This window comes from Salvelinus fontinalis, chromosome 27 (assembly GCF_029448725.1).
Source record: "Salvelinus fontinalis isolate EN_2023a chromosome 27, ASM2944872v1, whole genome shotgun sequence".
Lineage (NCBI taxonomy): Eukaryota > Metazoa > Chordata > Actinopteri > Salmoniformes > Salmonidae > Salvelinus > Salvelinus fontinalis.
This window is the reverse complement of record NC_074691.1, coordinates 23,631,464-23,646,952: the sequence shown is the minus strand read 5'-3', so window position 1 is coordinate 23,646,952 and position 15,489 is coordinate 23,631,464. Positions and strand designations below refer to the sequence as shown.

Here is a 15,489-nt window from a genome sequence, read left to right as displayed (position 1 = left end):
TAAACTCTGTTGCACCTTTGACTGCAGATCAAACACCTGAGGAAAAAATATACATCTAGGCATTTTTTAACCATACAAAACCAACTGATGTTGAGCTCTCAAATGGCCTAGTACATAAAACAGTCTACATTAGAAATACCTGAAATAAATTCTGCTTACCAGTTGGCATAATGGCTTTGAATTTCCTTCAGCAAAAATAACAGGAGTGAATTGTTAATAAGAAAACAACAGTCCAGGAAAATTCACATATGCACAGGGAGCAGACTATACTGATCGCAGTACTCCCAGTTCCCGCAGCCACAGCACACCTCACATTCTCTCAGTCAGCCCGATACATTTCCTTCTTCAGGGAGCAAGCGTGCAGTGCGCTGCTCCCAACACACTCACTCTTTCACCTATCACAGACAGACTTCTCACTGGTGTAGCAGCTGACCACTTTTGCTATCCTTTTCTTTCTCTCTGATGCTCTGTATAGCTTTCTCTCTCTTTCTCCTTTGCTGGCTTGCTAAAACTCTCATTGGGCTCGTCGCTCTTTCAGAAGCCTACATTTCTCTTTTCCTCTCTCTAGTGGTAGCACATACACTCTGTATATGTTTGTATATCTCTGTGTGTGCATCAGACTGAATGGCCTTTGCTCTCCCCTGTTCCCTCCCCACTGGGCTTTCCCCTCCCCCTGACTCCTCCCCTCTCTCCCACAACAAATTACAAGGACCGGAGTTCCACAGTAAGTGCTCTCTCCAGGGCCGGCACCAGGTATAAGTGACATTAGCGGTCGCTTAGGGCCCTGGCCGCTAGGGGGCCCGTGACCACCAAAATGTTTTGGGGGAACTCAGTCGGGGTCTCAATTGTCTCTGTTGAAAGTTAGAATAGTAGAATATACAAGGTGCAATTTCGAAATGGGGTTGTGAATCAGTAGTTTCTCTCTTGATATGTCAGTAACTGACGGTGACTCAATTAGTCCATGTCAGGATTTTTTTTTTGAGATTGGTTAAATTAGTCTAGCCAGCTAAATAAACTTGTAGTAATCATGGTTGAATTATCAAAATCGGGCACATACCAATGGGGGGGGCTATATTTTTTTTCAGTTGGCATTGCGTATACTCACTTCTTTTTTTTCTTTTTTTTTAAATTTTATCCCCTTTTCTCCCCAATTTTTCGTGGTATCCAATCGCTAGTAATTACTATCTTGTCTCATCGCTACAACTCCCGTACGGGCTCGGGAGAGACGAAGGTCGAAAGCCATGCGTCCTCCGAGGCACAACCCAACCAAGCCGCACTGCTTCTTTAACACAGCGCGCCTCAAACCCGGAAGCCAGCCGCACCAATGTGTCGGAGGAAACACCGTGCACCTGGCCCCCTTGGTTAGCGCGCACTGCGCCCAGCCCGCCACAGGAGTCGCTGGAGCGTGATGAGACAAGGGAATCCCTACCGGCCAAACCCTCCCTAACCCGGACGACGCTAGCCCAATTGTGCGTCGCCCCACGGACCTCCCGGTCGCGGCCGGCTGCGACAGAGCCTGGGGGCGAACCCAGAGACTCTGGTGGCGCAGTTAGCACTGCGAAGCAGTGCCCTAGACCACTGCGCCACCCGGGAGGCCCGTATACTCACTTCTTAATCCCGACTGATGTGTATCAAAGTAGAATAGTGAACAACATCGGTAGGATTGGAAAGACGTTTCAACTTATATCTACCAGTAAATGCCAACTAAGGCAACAATGGGTATGCAGGCCAGGCATTGAAAAAGTTTGTTCCGAAGTCTTGGTTGAAACTTTGCGATGCGCAATGCAGTCATCATGCGATGTTTGAATGAACATTTCTTTCCCAACAAACATTCCCAATAAATGTTGACTGCAAAGTAGACCTACCTGGCAGAATGATATCATGATGATTTGTATCAAAATCGGGAGGGCATACAATGTAGGCCTACATTGTACAGCACAGAAACACCGCTACCCCTATGGTGCGATTTCAGTGACAACAGAAACTGTATTTGAATCCCATAATTTAGAATTTGTATTAGGATATTGAATTTGAATGTAATATTTTTTTTATTTGTAATGCAAAAATTGAATCCAGAAATGTAACTTGTACTTCATGATCTGAAACAGAATATTGCATTTAGTTCTAAAATTCTATTTAATTGAATATTCAAGTTCAATATTTATAAATTCATTTTCAATATGGTAGGTATTGCATACATTTTCTGTGTATCAAGTTTACATACTATAATTTCAAGTTTATCCAAGTTTCAGACATGTATATTCAACAAAACCAGAGACAACATCCTGGTACTTTGACAGTCAGGAAAGGTAGAGGAAAATAGATCGAATCAAACGCTTACTGTGGTAACAGAAACTTCTGTCAGTTTCTGAAGCCAATGTGGCATGTTGAATTCATTTTCTTACACTGAATTTGACTCTAGCATTTGAACCATTTTGGCTATTAGCTATTATGACCCCCTTTCCTGAAAGCTAAGTCTCTCTGGAGCATGGACGTTCCCCGCTATGATGATCACAGGCTGCGTTAGAAAGGAGTGTCACAAAAAAATATATGTATTTGGACCCATAAGAATATAGGTTGAAATGCCCCTTCATAGCCCTTCTAAGGATAGTCTTTCCACTCCCTGTTTAATCTTGGACTTGTGACTGACTGGGTTCAAACCAGGTCTCCTGCAGATAACAAGACTGTGTTAGCCCATTTAGCTAAAGCCTATAGAGAAAAGTACAGGAAGTTCATGTAAAGGACAACACATTGCTTGCTTAACGATTACAGCTCAAACTCAGGACATCTGCCTCGCAAACACACGTGACAGCCCTCCTGAAGCGTTTCAACCCATCGTGCTATTAAAAAAGGCTATTAAAAAAGGGGCAACACTTCAGAGTTTCACAGATCCCATCTGCTACACTAACACAAGTCTTCAAGATCCAGCAAGGTTACTCGCGTGGTTTGGTGATCCATGCTTATGTGATGAGAACCTTGCCTGAGACATGTTAGTTTGACATGTGTTATTTTGTCTTAAACATAGTCTAGGTTCAAGTCTCCGGCAAGGGTAGTCATTATAAGGCTAAAATGTGACTGACTGGGTTAAGACTGTTAGCCTTTTGAGCTAAAGCATAGGCATTGGTCCTGTGACTTGGATGGGTCTCTTCAAGGAGGAGGTCAAAGGGGGGTGAAATGTAGCAGGTGGTTCGCTGACCATGTTTGTGTGATGAGTAACTGTTAGAGCTCGGAGCTTAAGAAATTCACTGTATCCTGCAATTTCATGTGCGACGCTGTGCATATGACTAATAAACTCCTGGTGCACAGGAGACCCATCAGTCAAACTAACACGTCTTGATGTCTCAGCCAAGGATGCTCATCACAGACCTATATCCATCCTGCACTGCCTCTCTAAAGTCTTCGAAAGCTAAGTTAACAAATACCCGACCATTTCGAATCCCACCGTACCTTCTACGCTATACAATCTGGTTTCCTAGCTGGTCATGGGTGCACCTCAGCCACGCTCAAGGTCCTAAACGGTATCATAACCACCATCGATAAAAGACAGTACTGTGCAGCCGTCTTCATTGACCTTGGCCAAGGCTTTAGACTGTCAATCACCACATTCTTATCGGCAGTCTCAATAGCCTTGTTTTCTCAAATGACTGCCTCGCCTGGTTCGCTAACTACTTCTCAGATAGAGTTCAGTGTGTCAAATCGGAGGGCCTGTTGTCCGGACCTCTGGCAGTCTATAGGGGTGCCACAGGGTTCAATTCTCGGGCCGACTCTTTTCTCTGTATATATCAATTATGTCGCTCATGCTGCTGGTGATTCTCTGATCCACCTCTACACAGACGACACCATTCTGTTACATCTGGCCCTTCTTTGGACACTGTTAAGAAACCTCCAAACGAGCTTCAAAGCCATACAACACTCATTCCGTGGCCTCCAACTGCTCTTTAACGCTAGTTAAACTAAATGCACGCTCTTCAACCGATTGCTGCACGCACCTGCCCGCCCGACTAGCATCACTACTCTGGACGGTTCTGACTTAGAATACGTGGACAACTACAAATACCTAGGTGTCTGGTTAGACTGTAAACTCTCCTTCCAGACTCACATTAAGCATCTCCAATCCAAAATTAAATATACAATTGGCTTCATATTTCACAATAAAGCATCCTTTACTCATGCTGCCAAACATACCCTCGTAAAACGGACTATCCTATTGATCCGGCGATGTCATTTACAAAATAGCCTCCGACACTCTACTCAGTATATTGGATGTACTCTATCACAGTGCCATCCAATTTGTCACTAAAGCCCCATATGCTACCCACCACTGTGACCTGTATGCTCTCGTTGGCTGGCCTTTGCTACATATCCGTTGCCAAACCCACTGGCTCCAGGTCATCTATAAGTCTTTGCTAGGTAAAGCCTCACCTTATCTCAGCTCACTGGTCACCATAGCAACACCCACCCGTAGCACGTGCTCCAGCAAGTATACTTCACTAATCATCCCCAAAGCCAACACCTCATTTGGCCGCCTTTCCTTCCAGTTCTCTGATGCCAATGACTGGAACGAATTGCAAAAGTCACTGAAGCTGGAGACTTATATCTCCCTCACTAACTTTAAGCATCAGCTGTTAGAGCAGCTTACCGATCACTGCCCCTGTACACAGCCCATCTGTGAAAAGTCCACCCAACTACCTCATCCCCATATTGTTATTTTCTTTGCTCTTTTGCACCCCAGTATCTCTACTAGAGGTCGACCGATTATGAATTTTCAACGCTGATACCGATTATTAGAAGACCAAAAAAAGCCGATACCGATTATTGGAGGACCAAAAAAGCCGATACCAATTTTAACTTAATATAATACATCAATAAAATCTATTTAGTCTCAAATAAATAATGAAACATGTTCAATTTGGTTTAAATAATGCAAAAACAAAGTGTTGGAGAAGAAAGTAAAAGTGCAATATGTGCCATGTAAAAAAGCTAACGTTTAAGTTCCTTGCTGAGAACATGAGAACATATGAAAGCTGGTGGTTCCTTTTAACATGAGTCTTCAATATTCCCAGGTATGAAGTTTTAGGTTGTAGTTATTATAGGACTATTTCTCTCTATACCATTTGTATTTCATATACCTTTGACTATTGGATGTTCTTATAGGCACTTTAGTATTGCCAGCCTAATCTCGGGAGTTGATAGACTTGAAGTCATAAACAGCGCAATGCTTGAAGCACAGCGAAGAGCTGCTTGCAAATGCAAGACAGTGCTGTTTGAATGAATGCTTACGAGCCTGCTGCTGCCTACCACCGCTCAGTCAGACTGCTCTATCAAATATCAAATCATAGACTTAATTATAATATAATAACACAGAAATACGAGCCTTAGGTCATTAATATGGTCAAATCCGCAAACTATAATTTCGAAAACAAAACGTTTATTCTTTCAGTGAAATACAGAACAGTTCCGTATTTTATCTAACGGGTGGCATCCATAAGTCTAAATATTGCTGTTACATTGCACAACCTTCAAAGTTATGTCATAATTACGTAAAATTCTGGCAAATTAGTTCGCAACGAGCCAGGCGGCACAAACTGTTGCATATACCCTGACTCTGCGTGCAATGAACGCAAGAGAAGTGACACAATTTCCCTATATTAATATTGTCTGCTAACATTAATTTATTTTAACTAAATATACAGATTTTAAAAATATATACTTCTGTGTATTGATTTTAAGAAAGGCATTGATGTTTATGGTTAGGTACATTCGTGCAACGATTGTGCTTTTTCGCAAATGCGTTTTTGTTAAATCATCCCCCGTTTGGCGAAGTTGGCTGTCTTTGTTCGGAAGAAATAGTCTTCACACAATTCGCAACGAGGCAGGCGGCCCAATCTGCTGCATATACCCTGACTCTGTTGCACAGAACGCAAGAGAAGTGACACAATTTCCCTAGTTAAAAGAAATTCATGTTAGCAGGCAATATTAACTAAATATGCAGGTTTAAAAATATATACTTGTGTATTGATTTTAAGAAAGGCGTTGATGTTTATGGTTAGGTACACATTGGTGGAACGACAGTGCTTTTTTCGCGAATGCGCTTGTTAAATCACCCGTTTGGCGAAGTAGGCTGTGATTCAATGATAAATTAACAGGCACCGCATCGATTATATGCAACGCAGGACAAGCTAGATAAACTAGTAATTTCATCAATGTGGAGTTAACTAGTGATTATGTTAAGATTGATTGTTTTTTTATAAGATATGTTTAATGCTAGCTAGCACCTTACCTTGGCTCCTTGCTGCACTCGCATAACAGGTAGTCAGCCTGCCACGCAGTCTTCGCGTGGAGTGCAACGTAATCGACCATGATCGGTGTTAAAAAATCCCGATTACCGATTGTTATGAAAACTTGAAAATCGGCTCTAATTAATCGCTCATTCCGATTAGTCGGCCGACCTCTAATCTCTACTTTACATCATCATCTGCACATTTATCACTCCAGTGTTAATGCTAAATTGTAATTACTTATTATGGCCTTACCTCCCTAATCTTACTGCATTTGCACACACTGTATATAGATTTTTCTATTGTGTTATTGACTGTACGTTTGTTTATCCCATGTGAAACTCTGTTGTTTTCGTCGCACTGCTTTGCTTTATCTTGGCCAGGTCGCAGTTGTAAATGAGAACTTGTTCTCAACTGGCCTACGTGGCTAAATAAAGGTGAAATATATAATTTTTAAAATAAATAAACAGCCTCGTGAGACGGCCTGATCCCGAAAGCTTACATGAATGGTTCGCTACACAAGGTAATCAGTCTGGTAATTACGAGGCTACGCATCACCACCTCTGTTGCACTCATCTGTGCACTCATTAAATGGAGTGCACAGATAATTCTGCCACAAAGTGTTGTTGTGCAGTAGGCCCGACTTCGAACCCAGTCAGTTATATTGGTGCTAGACAACTATATCTTATTAGAGCTGTCCCCAACTAAATCTTGATCGACCTAGAGTTGTATGTCCTTTCGACCAATTGATAGGTAGAATTTAAACATGTATTTTTCCCTACACACACACACATATATACACACATATATGTGTGTTTTAGTCAAATCAACAATATATAGGCTACTGAGCTTGTCTGATGCTTTAAGCACATTGTGATTAAATAATTAAGACACTAATTATTCAAGAGGGAGCCAGAGATCAAGATAGTTTTTTTCCTTCTGGTTAATTAGCTGTTTCCGACCCTCTTCCTCCTGCTGCTGCTGGCCTTAGCAGATTCTGCTGTTAAGCTCCTGAAGTTGCAGTTCGATAATAGGCTACACCAGCTATCTCAAAATCATTATCATGTGGTTAATCCAAATTCTAAAATGCCAACAAATAAAAACATTGCAGCCTGCAGGTAGACAATATCCTGATAAAAATAAATATCTTATAAATCACATTGGATATGCATGGCCTGTCTGCAAGGAACTTGAAACATTGTACTGTATCAACTATTAACTTTGGTCTGGCCTGATGCTGGCAGTAGCAAACTTGCAACATTGTATAAAAATTCTGGGCCCTCAGAGTTTCCTGCACCAATGAGCTCCAGACAGGATAGACATAGCTGTAGGCAATTTACGCAAAGAATAAGTAATCGGGTAGGCCTATTTTATGACGTTTCCCCTGGATCAGAGCATTACATTCCCCCCCTCCCCTTTTTACCCCCTTTTTACTTGCTGTTTGAGGTGAAGAAAAAATTACTTTGAGAAGCTCCACAGTGGTGGTAAGTTAAGAAAATACTATCAGATCTTGGTCAACCAACAGCCTATTGACCAAACAATCGACCAGACGACTAAATGGGGTCAGACTCATTCTTATGGGGGACAAATTGCGTTTTTCTGTGACACTCCCTTCTAACTTGGCCTGTGATCATCATAGAGGGAAACAGAACGCACATCCAAACGCCAGAGAGTCTTAGCTTTCAGAAATGGGGTCATAATAGCTCATAGCCAAAATGGTTCAAATGCTAGAGTCAAATTCACCTTAAGAAAATGAATTCAACATGCCACATTGGCTTCAGAAACTGCCAGAAGTTTCTGTTTACCATAGTAAGCGTTTGATTCTATCTGTTCAGCTCCACCTTTCCTGACTGGCAAAGTACCAGGATGAGAAGTTGAATATACAGTTGAAGTCGGAAGTTTACATACACTTAGCTTGGAGTCAGTAAAACTTGTTTTTCAACCACTCCACAAATGTATTGTTAAACTATAGTTTTGGCAAGTTGGTTAGGACATCTACTTTGTGCATGACACAAGTAATTTTTCCAACAATTGTTTACAGACAGATCATTTCCCTTATAATTCAGTTTATCACAATTCCAGTGGGTCAGAAGTTTACATACACTAAGTTGACTATGCCTTTAAACAGCTTGGAAAATTCCAGAAAATTATGTCATGGCTTTAGAAGCTTCTGATAGGCTAATTGACATAATTTGAGTCAATTGAGGGGTACCTGTGGATGTATTTCAAGGCCTACCTTCACATCAGTGCCTCTTTGCTTGACATCATGGGAAAATCAAAAGAAATCAGTTCAGAAAAAAAATTGTAGACCTCCACAAGTCTGGTTCATCCTTGGAAGCAATTTCCAAACGCCTGAAGGTACCACGTTCATCTGTACAAACAATAGTACGCAAGTATAAACACCATCGGACCATGCAGCCGTCATACGGCTCAGGAAGGAAACGCATTCTGTCTCCTAGAGATGAACGTACTTTGGTGCGAAAAGTGCAAATCAATCCCAGAACAGCAGCAAAAGCCCTTCTGAAGATGCTGGAGGAAACAGGTACAAAAGTATCTATATCCGCATTAAAACGAGTCCTATGTCGACATAACCTGAATGGCTGCTCAGCAAGGAAGAAGCAACTGCTCCAAAACCGCCATAAAAACAAAGATACCAAATACTAATTGAGTGTATGTAAACTTCTGACCCACTGGGAATGTGATGAAAGACTTAAAAGCTGAATTAAAGCATTCTCTCTACTATTATTCTGACATTTCACATTCTTAAAATAAAGTGTTGATCCTAACTGATCTAAAACAGGGAATTTTTACTAGGATTAAATGTCAGGAATTGTGAAAAACTGAGTTTAAATGTATTTGGCTGAGGTGTATGTAAACTTCCCACTTCAAGTGTATGAAACTTTGATTAAATTGAAATTATGGTTTGTGAACTTGATACACAGACAATGAACGCAATATCATATTGAAAGTGAATGTATAAAATATTGAATTTGAATATTCTATTAAATTTACATTTGGTTTTGAAACTGAATGCAATATTCATTCAATTCCATTTCAAATCAAGAAAAACAAGTTCAATTTATGAATTCAATGATTCAATTTGTGCAGTAAACATTCAAAAATATTGAAAACAAATTCAATATCCTAATACAAATATAATATGTTCTACTCACACCGGTTTGAGCGTACGCTGCAGGGAGAACTGTAAAATGATCACACCCATGTGTTTGTAAGCGTCAAAGGGCTAACCTCTTTTACCACCTACGCAAGAATCATGTGAAACAGTACGGAGAGAGTCTACGGACGAGACCCAAAAATGTACAGTCGGGTGCTCAAAACAAACCCCCGACTCAGACGTTGTTTGGTTTGGATATTTTAGACCATATTCACATTTTAGGCCTATTTATTTTGTGTTTTCTACTTACCTTTTTAGATTTTATACATTAATAATTTATATTTTGTTACATGCTTAATTGAAAATTTGTACAAAGGTTCTAAATAAAAGGAGAAATAATCAAATATGAGTAAGTACTTTTTAGTTGTTGAGTATAATTCAAAAGGTAATAAGAAATAGCCCTTAACATGTGGTCATTTTATATAAACTATTTATTCATTGAATTTACACAAAATGTGCTATATCGTGATATGTATCGTTATCGGGATATGAAATGACCTATATCGGGGACATGAGATTTTGGTCATATAGCCCAGCCCGAACTCCTCCCCATGGCAAAATGAGTAGAATTGCATGAAAATCTGTTAAATTGCGAAATATTTTCTCCTCCCCATGGCAAAATGTGGAGAATTGCAGGAAATTTACTCAAATTGAATTATCTCTCAAATTCCACAGATTCTCACTCACACTCTCTTGATTAAGGTTAGCCCTAATCAATAGCTGGTAGCCGTCCCAAACAAAAGACCCCCCCAGCACACTACTTACGTTTAGTGTTCAGTTCCCCCCCCCCCCCCCCCCCCATATACACAGAATGGGTTTGTAATGGGACAAGTGTGAGAGTAAGTTTGCACACATACAGGTACACTGTGCATCAAACAAGAATGGAATGCAACAGGAAGTATATTTCTTTCATAAGCCAAGGTAATCGCCACATGTTCCAAATGAACACCATTTGTCTATTACAAACGGTTACAAATATTTCATTTCCATTTTTATGAGTGATCACCTAGTCTGCGGACAGTTCAGCTCACGTCAGGACAGACACCAGCTAATGACCACACGTTTTAGACAATAGCTGCTTCTGCACACACACACACACACACACACACACACGAGTAGGTCGGCTATTTGTCCCCCTTCTTCAGATGAGAGGTACTGGTCCCAGCAGCAGGGCGTCCCCTAAACCCTCCCCCTTTTACTGACCATACAATAATACTGCCCCCCTCCCCTACCCCCTACTGGTCAGTGCAGCTTACTGGTCACTGGTCAGTAGGTTACCATACAACGCTAGTGAACCCTCTGTGGGAACTCTAACTAGAGCCCCCACCCCAACATGTCTCAGGAAACCTCCAGTAAGTAGTCCATCTCCAGCAGCACAACCCCTCTAGTACTAAGGGGACCCACTGACCCATGAAGGCCTCTGCCTCCACCCTCTCCCCCTAACCCCAAACACCGACCGCCTTCTCCCCTTGCCACATAACGAGCACTCCCGGCTAAGCAAATACACAACACCATTGACCAGCGCTCCTGCTCCGAAGTCTAGACAGTTCATTAAGGACCAATCCCTACAGTCAGTCACAGCCTATCCTATCTGACACCCTTACAACCCAGCTGCTCTTGCCTCTCTTACCCTCGTTTCCTCCTAACTAATATAACTTTTTACAACTCCTCCACTTTCCCTCTGGCTCTTCAGAAGCAAAACGATTCTTCTGAAAACAGCCCATCACAAGGCCTCTCCCCACTTCATGGCTAACACAGAGCACCCACAAACACATCCACACACACACTTAGGGTTTGTGTGGTTGCCAGGATGATTGAGGCTATAGCGCTGTGGTCACCATGGCAACAGTCAGGCGCTCAGCTCACCCCCGAGTCTGAGGAAGGGAGTGAAGAGAGGCACCGAGAGCAGAGCGTCAATAAAGCCCTCTATTCCTCATAGCACTCAGACAGACAGACACTTGGAGTGGGGTAAGGGTACACACACACACACACACACACACACACACACGATAAGAGAGCTTGAAAACAAGAGACAAACAAACTTTGGGAAAAAGTTCTACACGAAAGGAAAAAAGTGTCTCGTTCCAACCCCCTTTGCGCTTTAGCATCTGTCCCAAGAGGAGGGGGTGCTACAGACGGGAAGGGGGGTGGTTGTTATTGCAGTCGGCACAGAGTGAACGCGTGTGCGCTTCCTCAGACGACCTGACAGCTCCTTCGTTTTCCCAGCTGTGCCAGTCACAATGAGGCCAGTGTGTTTCTACAGTAAACCAGTTTGGGGAGCAGAGGAGGAGGGGTTCAGTACTGAGGGCTAGATAGAGTGGGAGGGGTCATTTATTTACAGATACTCTCCTCTCCTCCATCTGTGACCCTGTTACACTGTCAGCCCAGAGATGGATCACTTGTAGATCTGAGGGAAGCTCCATTCTTCTCGTCCACATTCACCTAATGTCACTGTAGGAAAGTCAACATAATCAATCATTCTGCATACCTCACCTCTTACATTCTCTTTTGATATTTGACTGTACTGTTTGATACAGTATATCAACGTTCATTTCAACTACTTCAACTAAAGCCTAACAGTGCAACAAGAGTTTCATATGGGTTTTCAGTACGATTCAAGTCCATATGAATAGCAGTGAATAAAAAAATGACATCACTGAAACAGACCAATTGAAAAGCACTATCCTCTACCTGGTGGCCTCCATAATGTGTATAATTTATTTTCCTAAGATTCCTGCCTTATGAGCTTCCCATATTCCCTGAGCAGTGTGCAGCAGTCTGGCCACGGTGCCGGGACAAGTCCAGGAATGTCTGAGTCCGGGGGACAGAATTCAGACTCTGTGAATAAAGCTCCTATAAGAGCAGGGATCCCTTGGGATGACCAGAGAAACTGGAAAACCCATGAGGAAAACAAGGAGCAGCTTCTGCCTTATAGCAGACTAAACAACAACAATGAACAGCATTGCCACTGAAACAACAGCAGCAGCAGCTCTTTGACCACAATAGAAACGGCAACATCCAATACTATAAAAGGTAGTAACTAGTATAGTGTTTAGTATTCACATAAACGGCTTAATGATTAAACAAATCACTACAGGCGGAAGAGGAGTGGAAATGAGTGAGTGAGTGAGTGAGTGAGTGGGTGAGTGAGGGAGGGAGGGAGGGATAAGTGAACTGGGGCACAGAACTTAAAAGGGGCAAGAAAGAGAAGAGACTGCCAGAGTTACAACTGGACATGGTAGTGTGTGTGTGTGTGTGTGTGTGTGTGTGTGTGTGTGTGTGTGTGTGTGTGTGTGTGTGTGTGTGTGTGTGTGTGTGTGTGTGTAGGGGACATATGGAGGAAGCTGTGTTTGGACTCAGATTAAAAATGCAGGATGAGGGTCCAGCAGGAAGAGATTGTGAAAGGGCCTACCTCTCCTCCACCTCTTCCCTCTCTACTCCACCTCTTCCCTCTCTACTCCCACCATTACAACACAACTTAACACAGCCCCCTGGACATAGGAAGAACAGACACGTCTCAATGAAACACCCACGCTTCCTTGGTAACTTAGAGTTTATGAAACTCAAAATGTAAACATAAACAGTACTGTTCTATTATGTAAGAAGTTCAAATAAATCAAGGCTAAGACAAAGTACTTTCAAGTTGTTCTGTCCTCCGTGTGTCGCAGTTTGGCTGGATGCATCAGTTACCCCTCTCACAATAAGGGAGCGCGCGCACACACACACAACCACAAACAACCACACACACTAGTGTTCGAAAGGTGAGATACTAGAGTCTGAGGTTGACAGACAACAACAATCTCAACATGACAAAACAACAGGCCAAAACCCTATCAATCCATCATTATCCTCCACATCCAATAAGTCAATCACATTTCAATCATAGAAGGCTTAGAACATTAAAATCCAGACACACTCTTCATTCCATTTCAATAAAACAAGACAAAAAAAACACTAACATCTCAATACAACAACCCTCCATCACACACACATCCTAGCCCTCTAACCAAAGGATACTGTACCTGCCAACCTGCAGCTGCGCATGATCATATACACAAACATGAAGCTTCAGAGAACCAGAAGGATGTATACACTGTTGGACACTAGTGGACACTAGACAGTGACACACAAACACACACACCTTTACCTTAACTGCAGAAGAGAGGATAGATGCTATAATACCAATAGACTGACATCTAATTAAAGGGGGATCCAAGGCTACCATAAGCTCCAGGCTAAATTAAAACCTTGGACAGAGTCCTTTCAGATCAGAGCAGCCCAGGCGCATCAACCACCACAATCATGATTAAAGGAGACTCTGGCACGGAAAACCACGTCTAGAGTTAATGTATAGGAGACTCTGGCAGGGAAAACCACGTCTAGAGTTAATGTATAGGAGACTCTGGCAGGGAAAACCACGTCTAGAGTTAATGTATAGGAGACTCTGGCAGGGAAAACCACGTCTAGAGTTAATGTATAGGAGACTCTGGCAGGGAAAACCACGTCTAGAGTTAATGTATAGGAGACTCTGGCAGGGAAAACCACGTCTAGAGTTAATGTATAGGAGACTCTGGCAGGGAAAACCACGTCTAGAGTTAATGTATAGGAGACTCTGGCAGGGAAAACCACGTCTAGAGTTAATGTATAGGAGACTCTGGCAGGGAAAACCACGTCTAGAGTTAATGTATAGGAGACTCTGGCAGGGAAAACCACGTCTAGAGTTAATGTATAGGAGACTCTGGCAGGGAAAACCACGTCTAGAGTTAATGTATAGGAGACTCTGGCAGGGAAAACCACGTCTAGAGTTAATGTATAGGAGACTCTGGCAGGGAAAACCACGTCTAGAGTTAATGTATAGGAGACTCTGGCAGGGAAAACCACGTCTAGAGTTAATGTATAGGAGACTCTGGCAGGGAAAACCACGTCTAGAGTTAATGTAAAGGAGACTCGTGTTGAGATCAGCTTCAGCACAGAAGCTGCATCACACATGACAGCTTATATTTCAGCCTTACAAATTCACTACTTTAAAACTGATACACACTTTCAAAAAGACCTCTACTGTGAATCTCCCTGACAAAGTCTGTTTCATAGTCACACAGTATAAGTGTACAGTATATAGCAATATTACAGAACAACAGCGTTAGGAAGTCCCTCACCTTTGAGACTGTTCCAACGGCTAGTCTTTCCTTTGGGCAGCCAGTCGCTGATGATATCCCAGTATCCTTTAACTGTTTAGGTCCATCTCCACGAATCGAGAAGTTTTGCCTCACACACACACTAAAACTGGCACACGCTCTAAAGCAGAGAGCTATTCTGTATATTGGGATGGTCAGTGGAAAGACAGGTCCCCACCTCTATGAGGTCAGTCAGCTCAAAGAGAGAGGGGAGAGAAGCGAGGAGAGCAGATGGGAGCGGAACAGAAAGGAGCAGAGCCAACTGGGAGGGGAGAGAGAAGGGAGCGCTCCTCCAGCCAGCCCACATCCTGACCAATTACTGCTGCAAGAGAAACCTCTCTCTTTCACTTTCTCGCTCTCTCTCCATCACTCTCCCTCTCTCACAAACACGCACACACTCACTCCCTTTCTCACATGCGCGCATGCGCTCCTTCTCACTCACACACACACACACACAAGCGCTCCCGCTCACTCACACACACGCTCCCTCTTGCAAACGCGCACGCACTCCCTTTCTCACATGCGCGCATGCGCTCCTTCTCACTCACACACACACGCGCTCCCTCTCACACGCGCTTCCTCTCTCTCCACACGTACGCTCCCTCTCACACGCGCTTCCTCTCTCTCCACACGTGCATTCCCTCACACACACGCTTCCTCACTCTCTCTCACGCGCGCTCCCCCTCTCTCTCACGCGCGCTCCCCCTCTCTCTCACGCGCGCTCCCCCTCTCTCTCACGCGCGCTCCCCCTCTCTCTCACGCGCGCTCCCCCTCTCTCTCACGCGCGCTCCCCCTCTCTCTCACGCGCGCTCTCCCTCTCACACGCGCGCTCTCCCTCTCACACGCGCGCTCTCCCTCTCAC

At 43.2% G+C, this 15,489-nt stretch overlaps 1 protein-coding gene across 2 annotated transcripts in view; it reads right to left on the bottom strand.

The window, feature by feature from the left end:
* LOC129825324 (pleckstrin homology domain-containing family G member 1-like) overlaps window positions 1-15,109 on the bottom strand; it is a 78,316-nt gene extending 63,207 nt beyond the window's left edge. The window contains exon 1 of one of the 2 annotated variants that reach the window (XM_055885329.1): window positions 14,610-15,109. Coding sequence is in view for 1 of the 2 variants with exons in the window: in XM_055885328.1 (XP_055741303.1) it covers window positions 160-169 (10 nt within the window). In the remaining variant the exon portion in view is untranslated. Of the gene's footprint in view, window positions 1-159; window positions 613-14,609 lie in introns of those variants that run through there. The other variant, XM_055885328.1, reaches the window with a different exon arrangement.
* Between the last annotated feature and the right edge of the window lie 380 nt (window positions 15,110-15,489).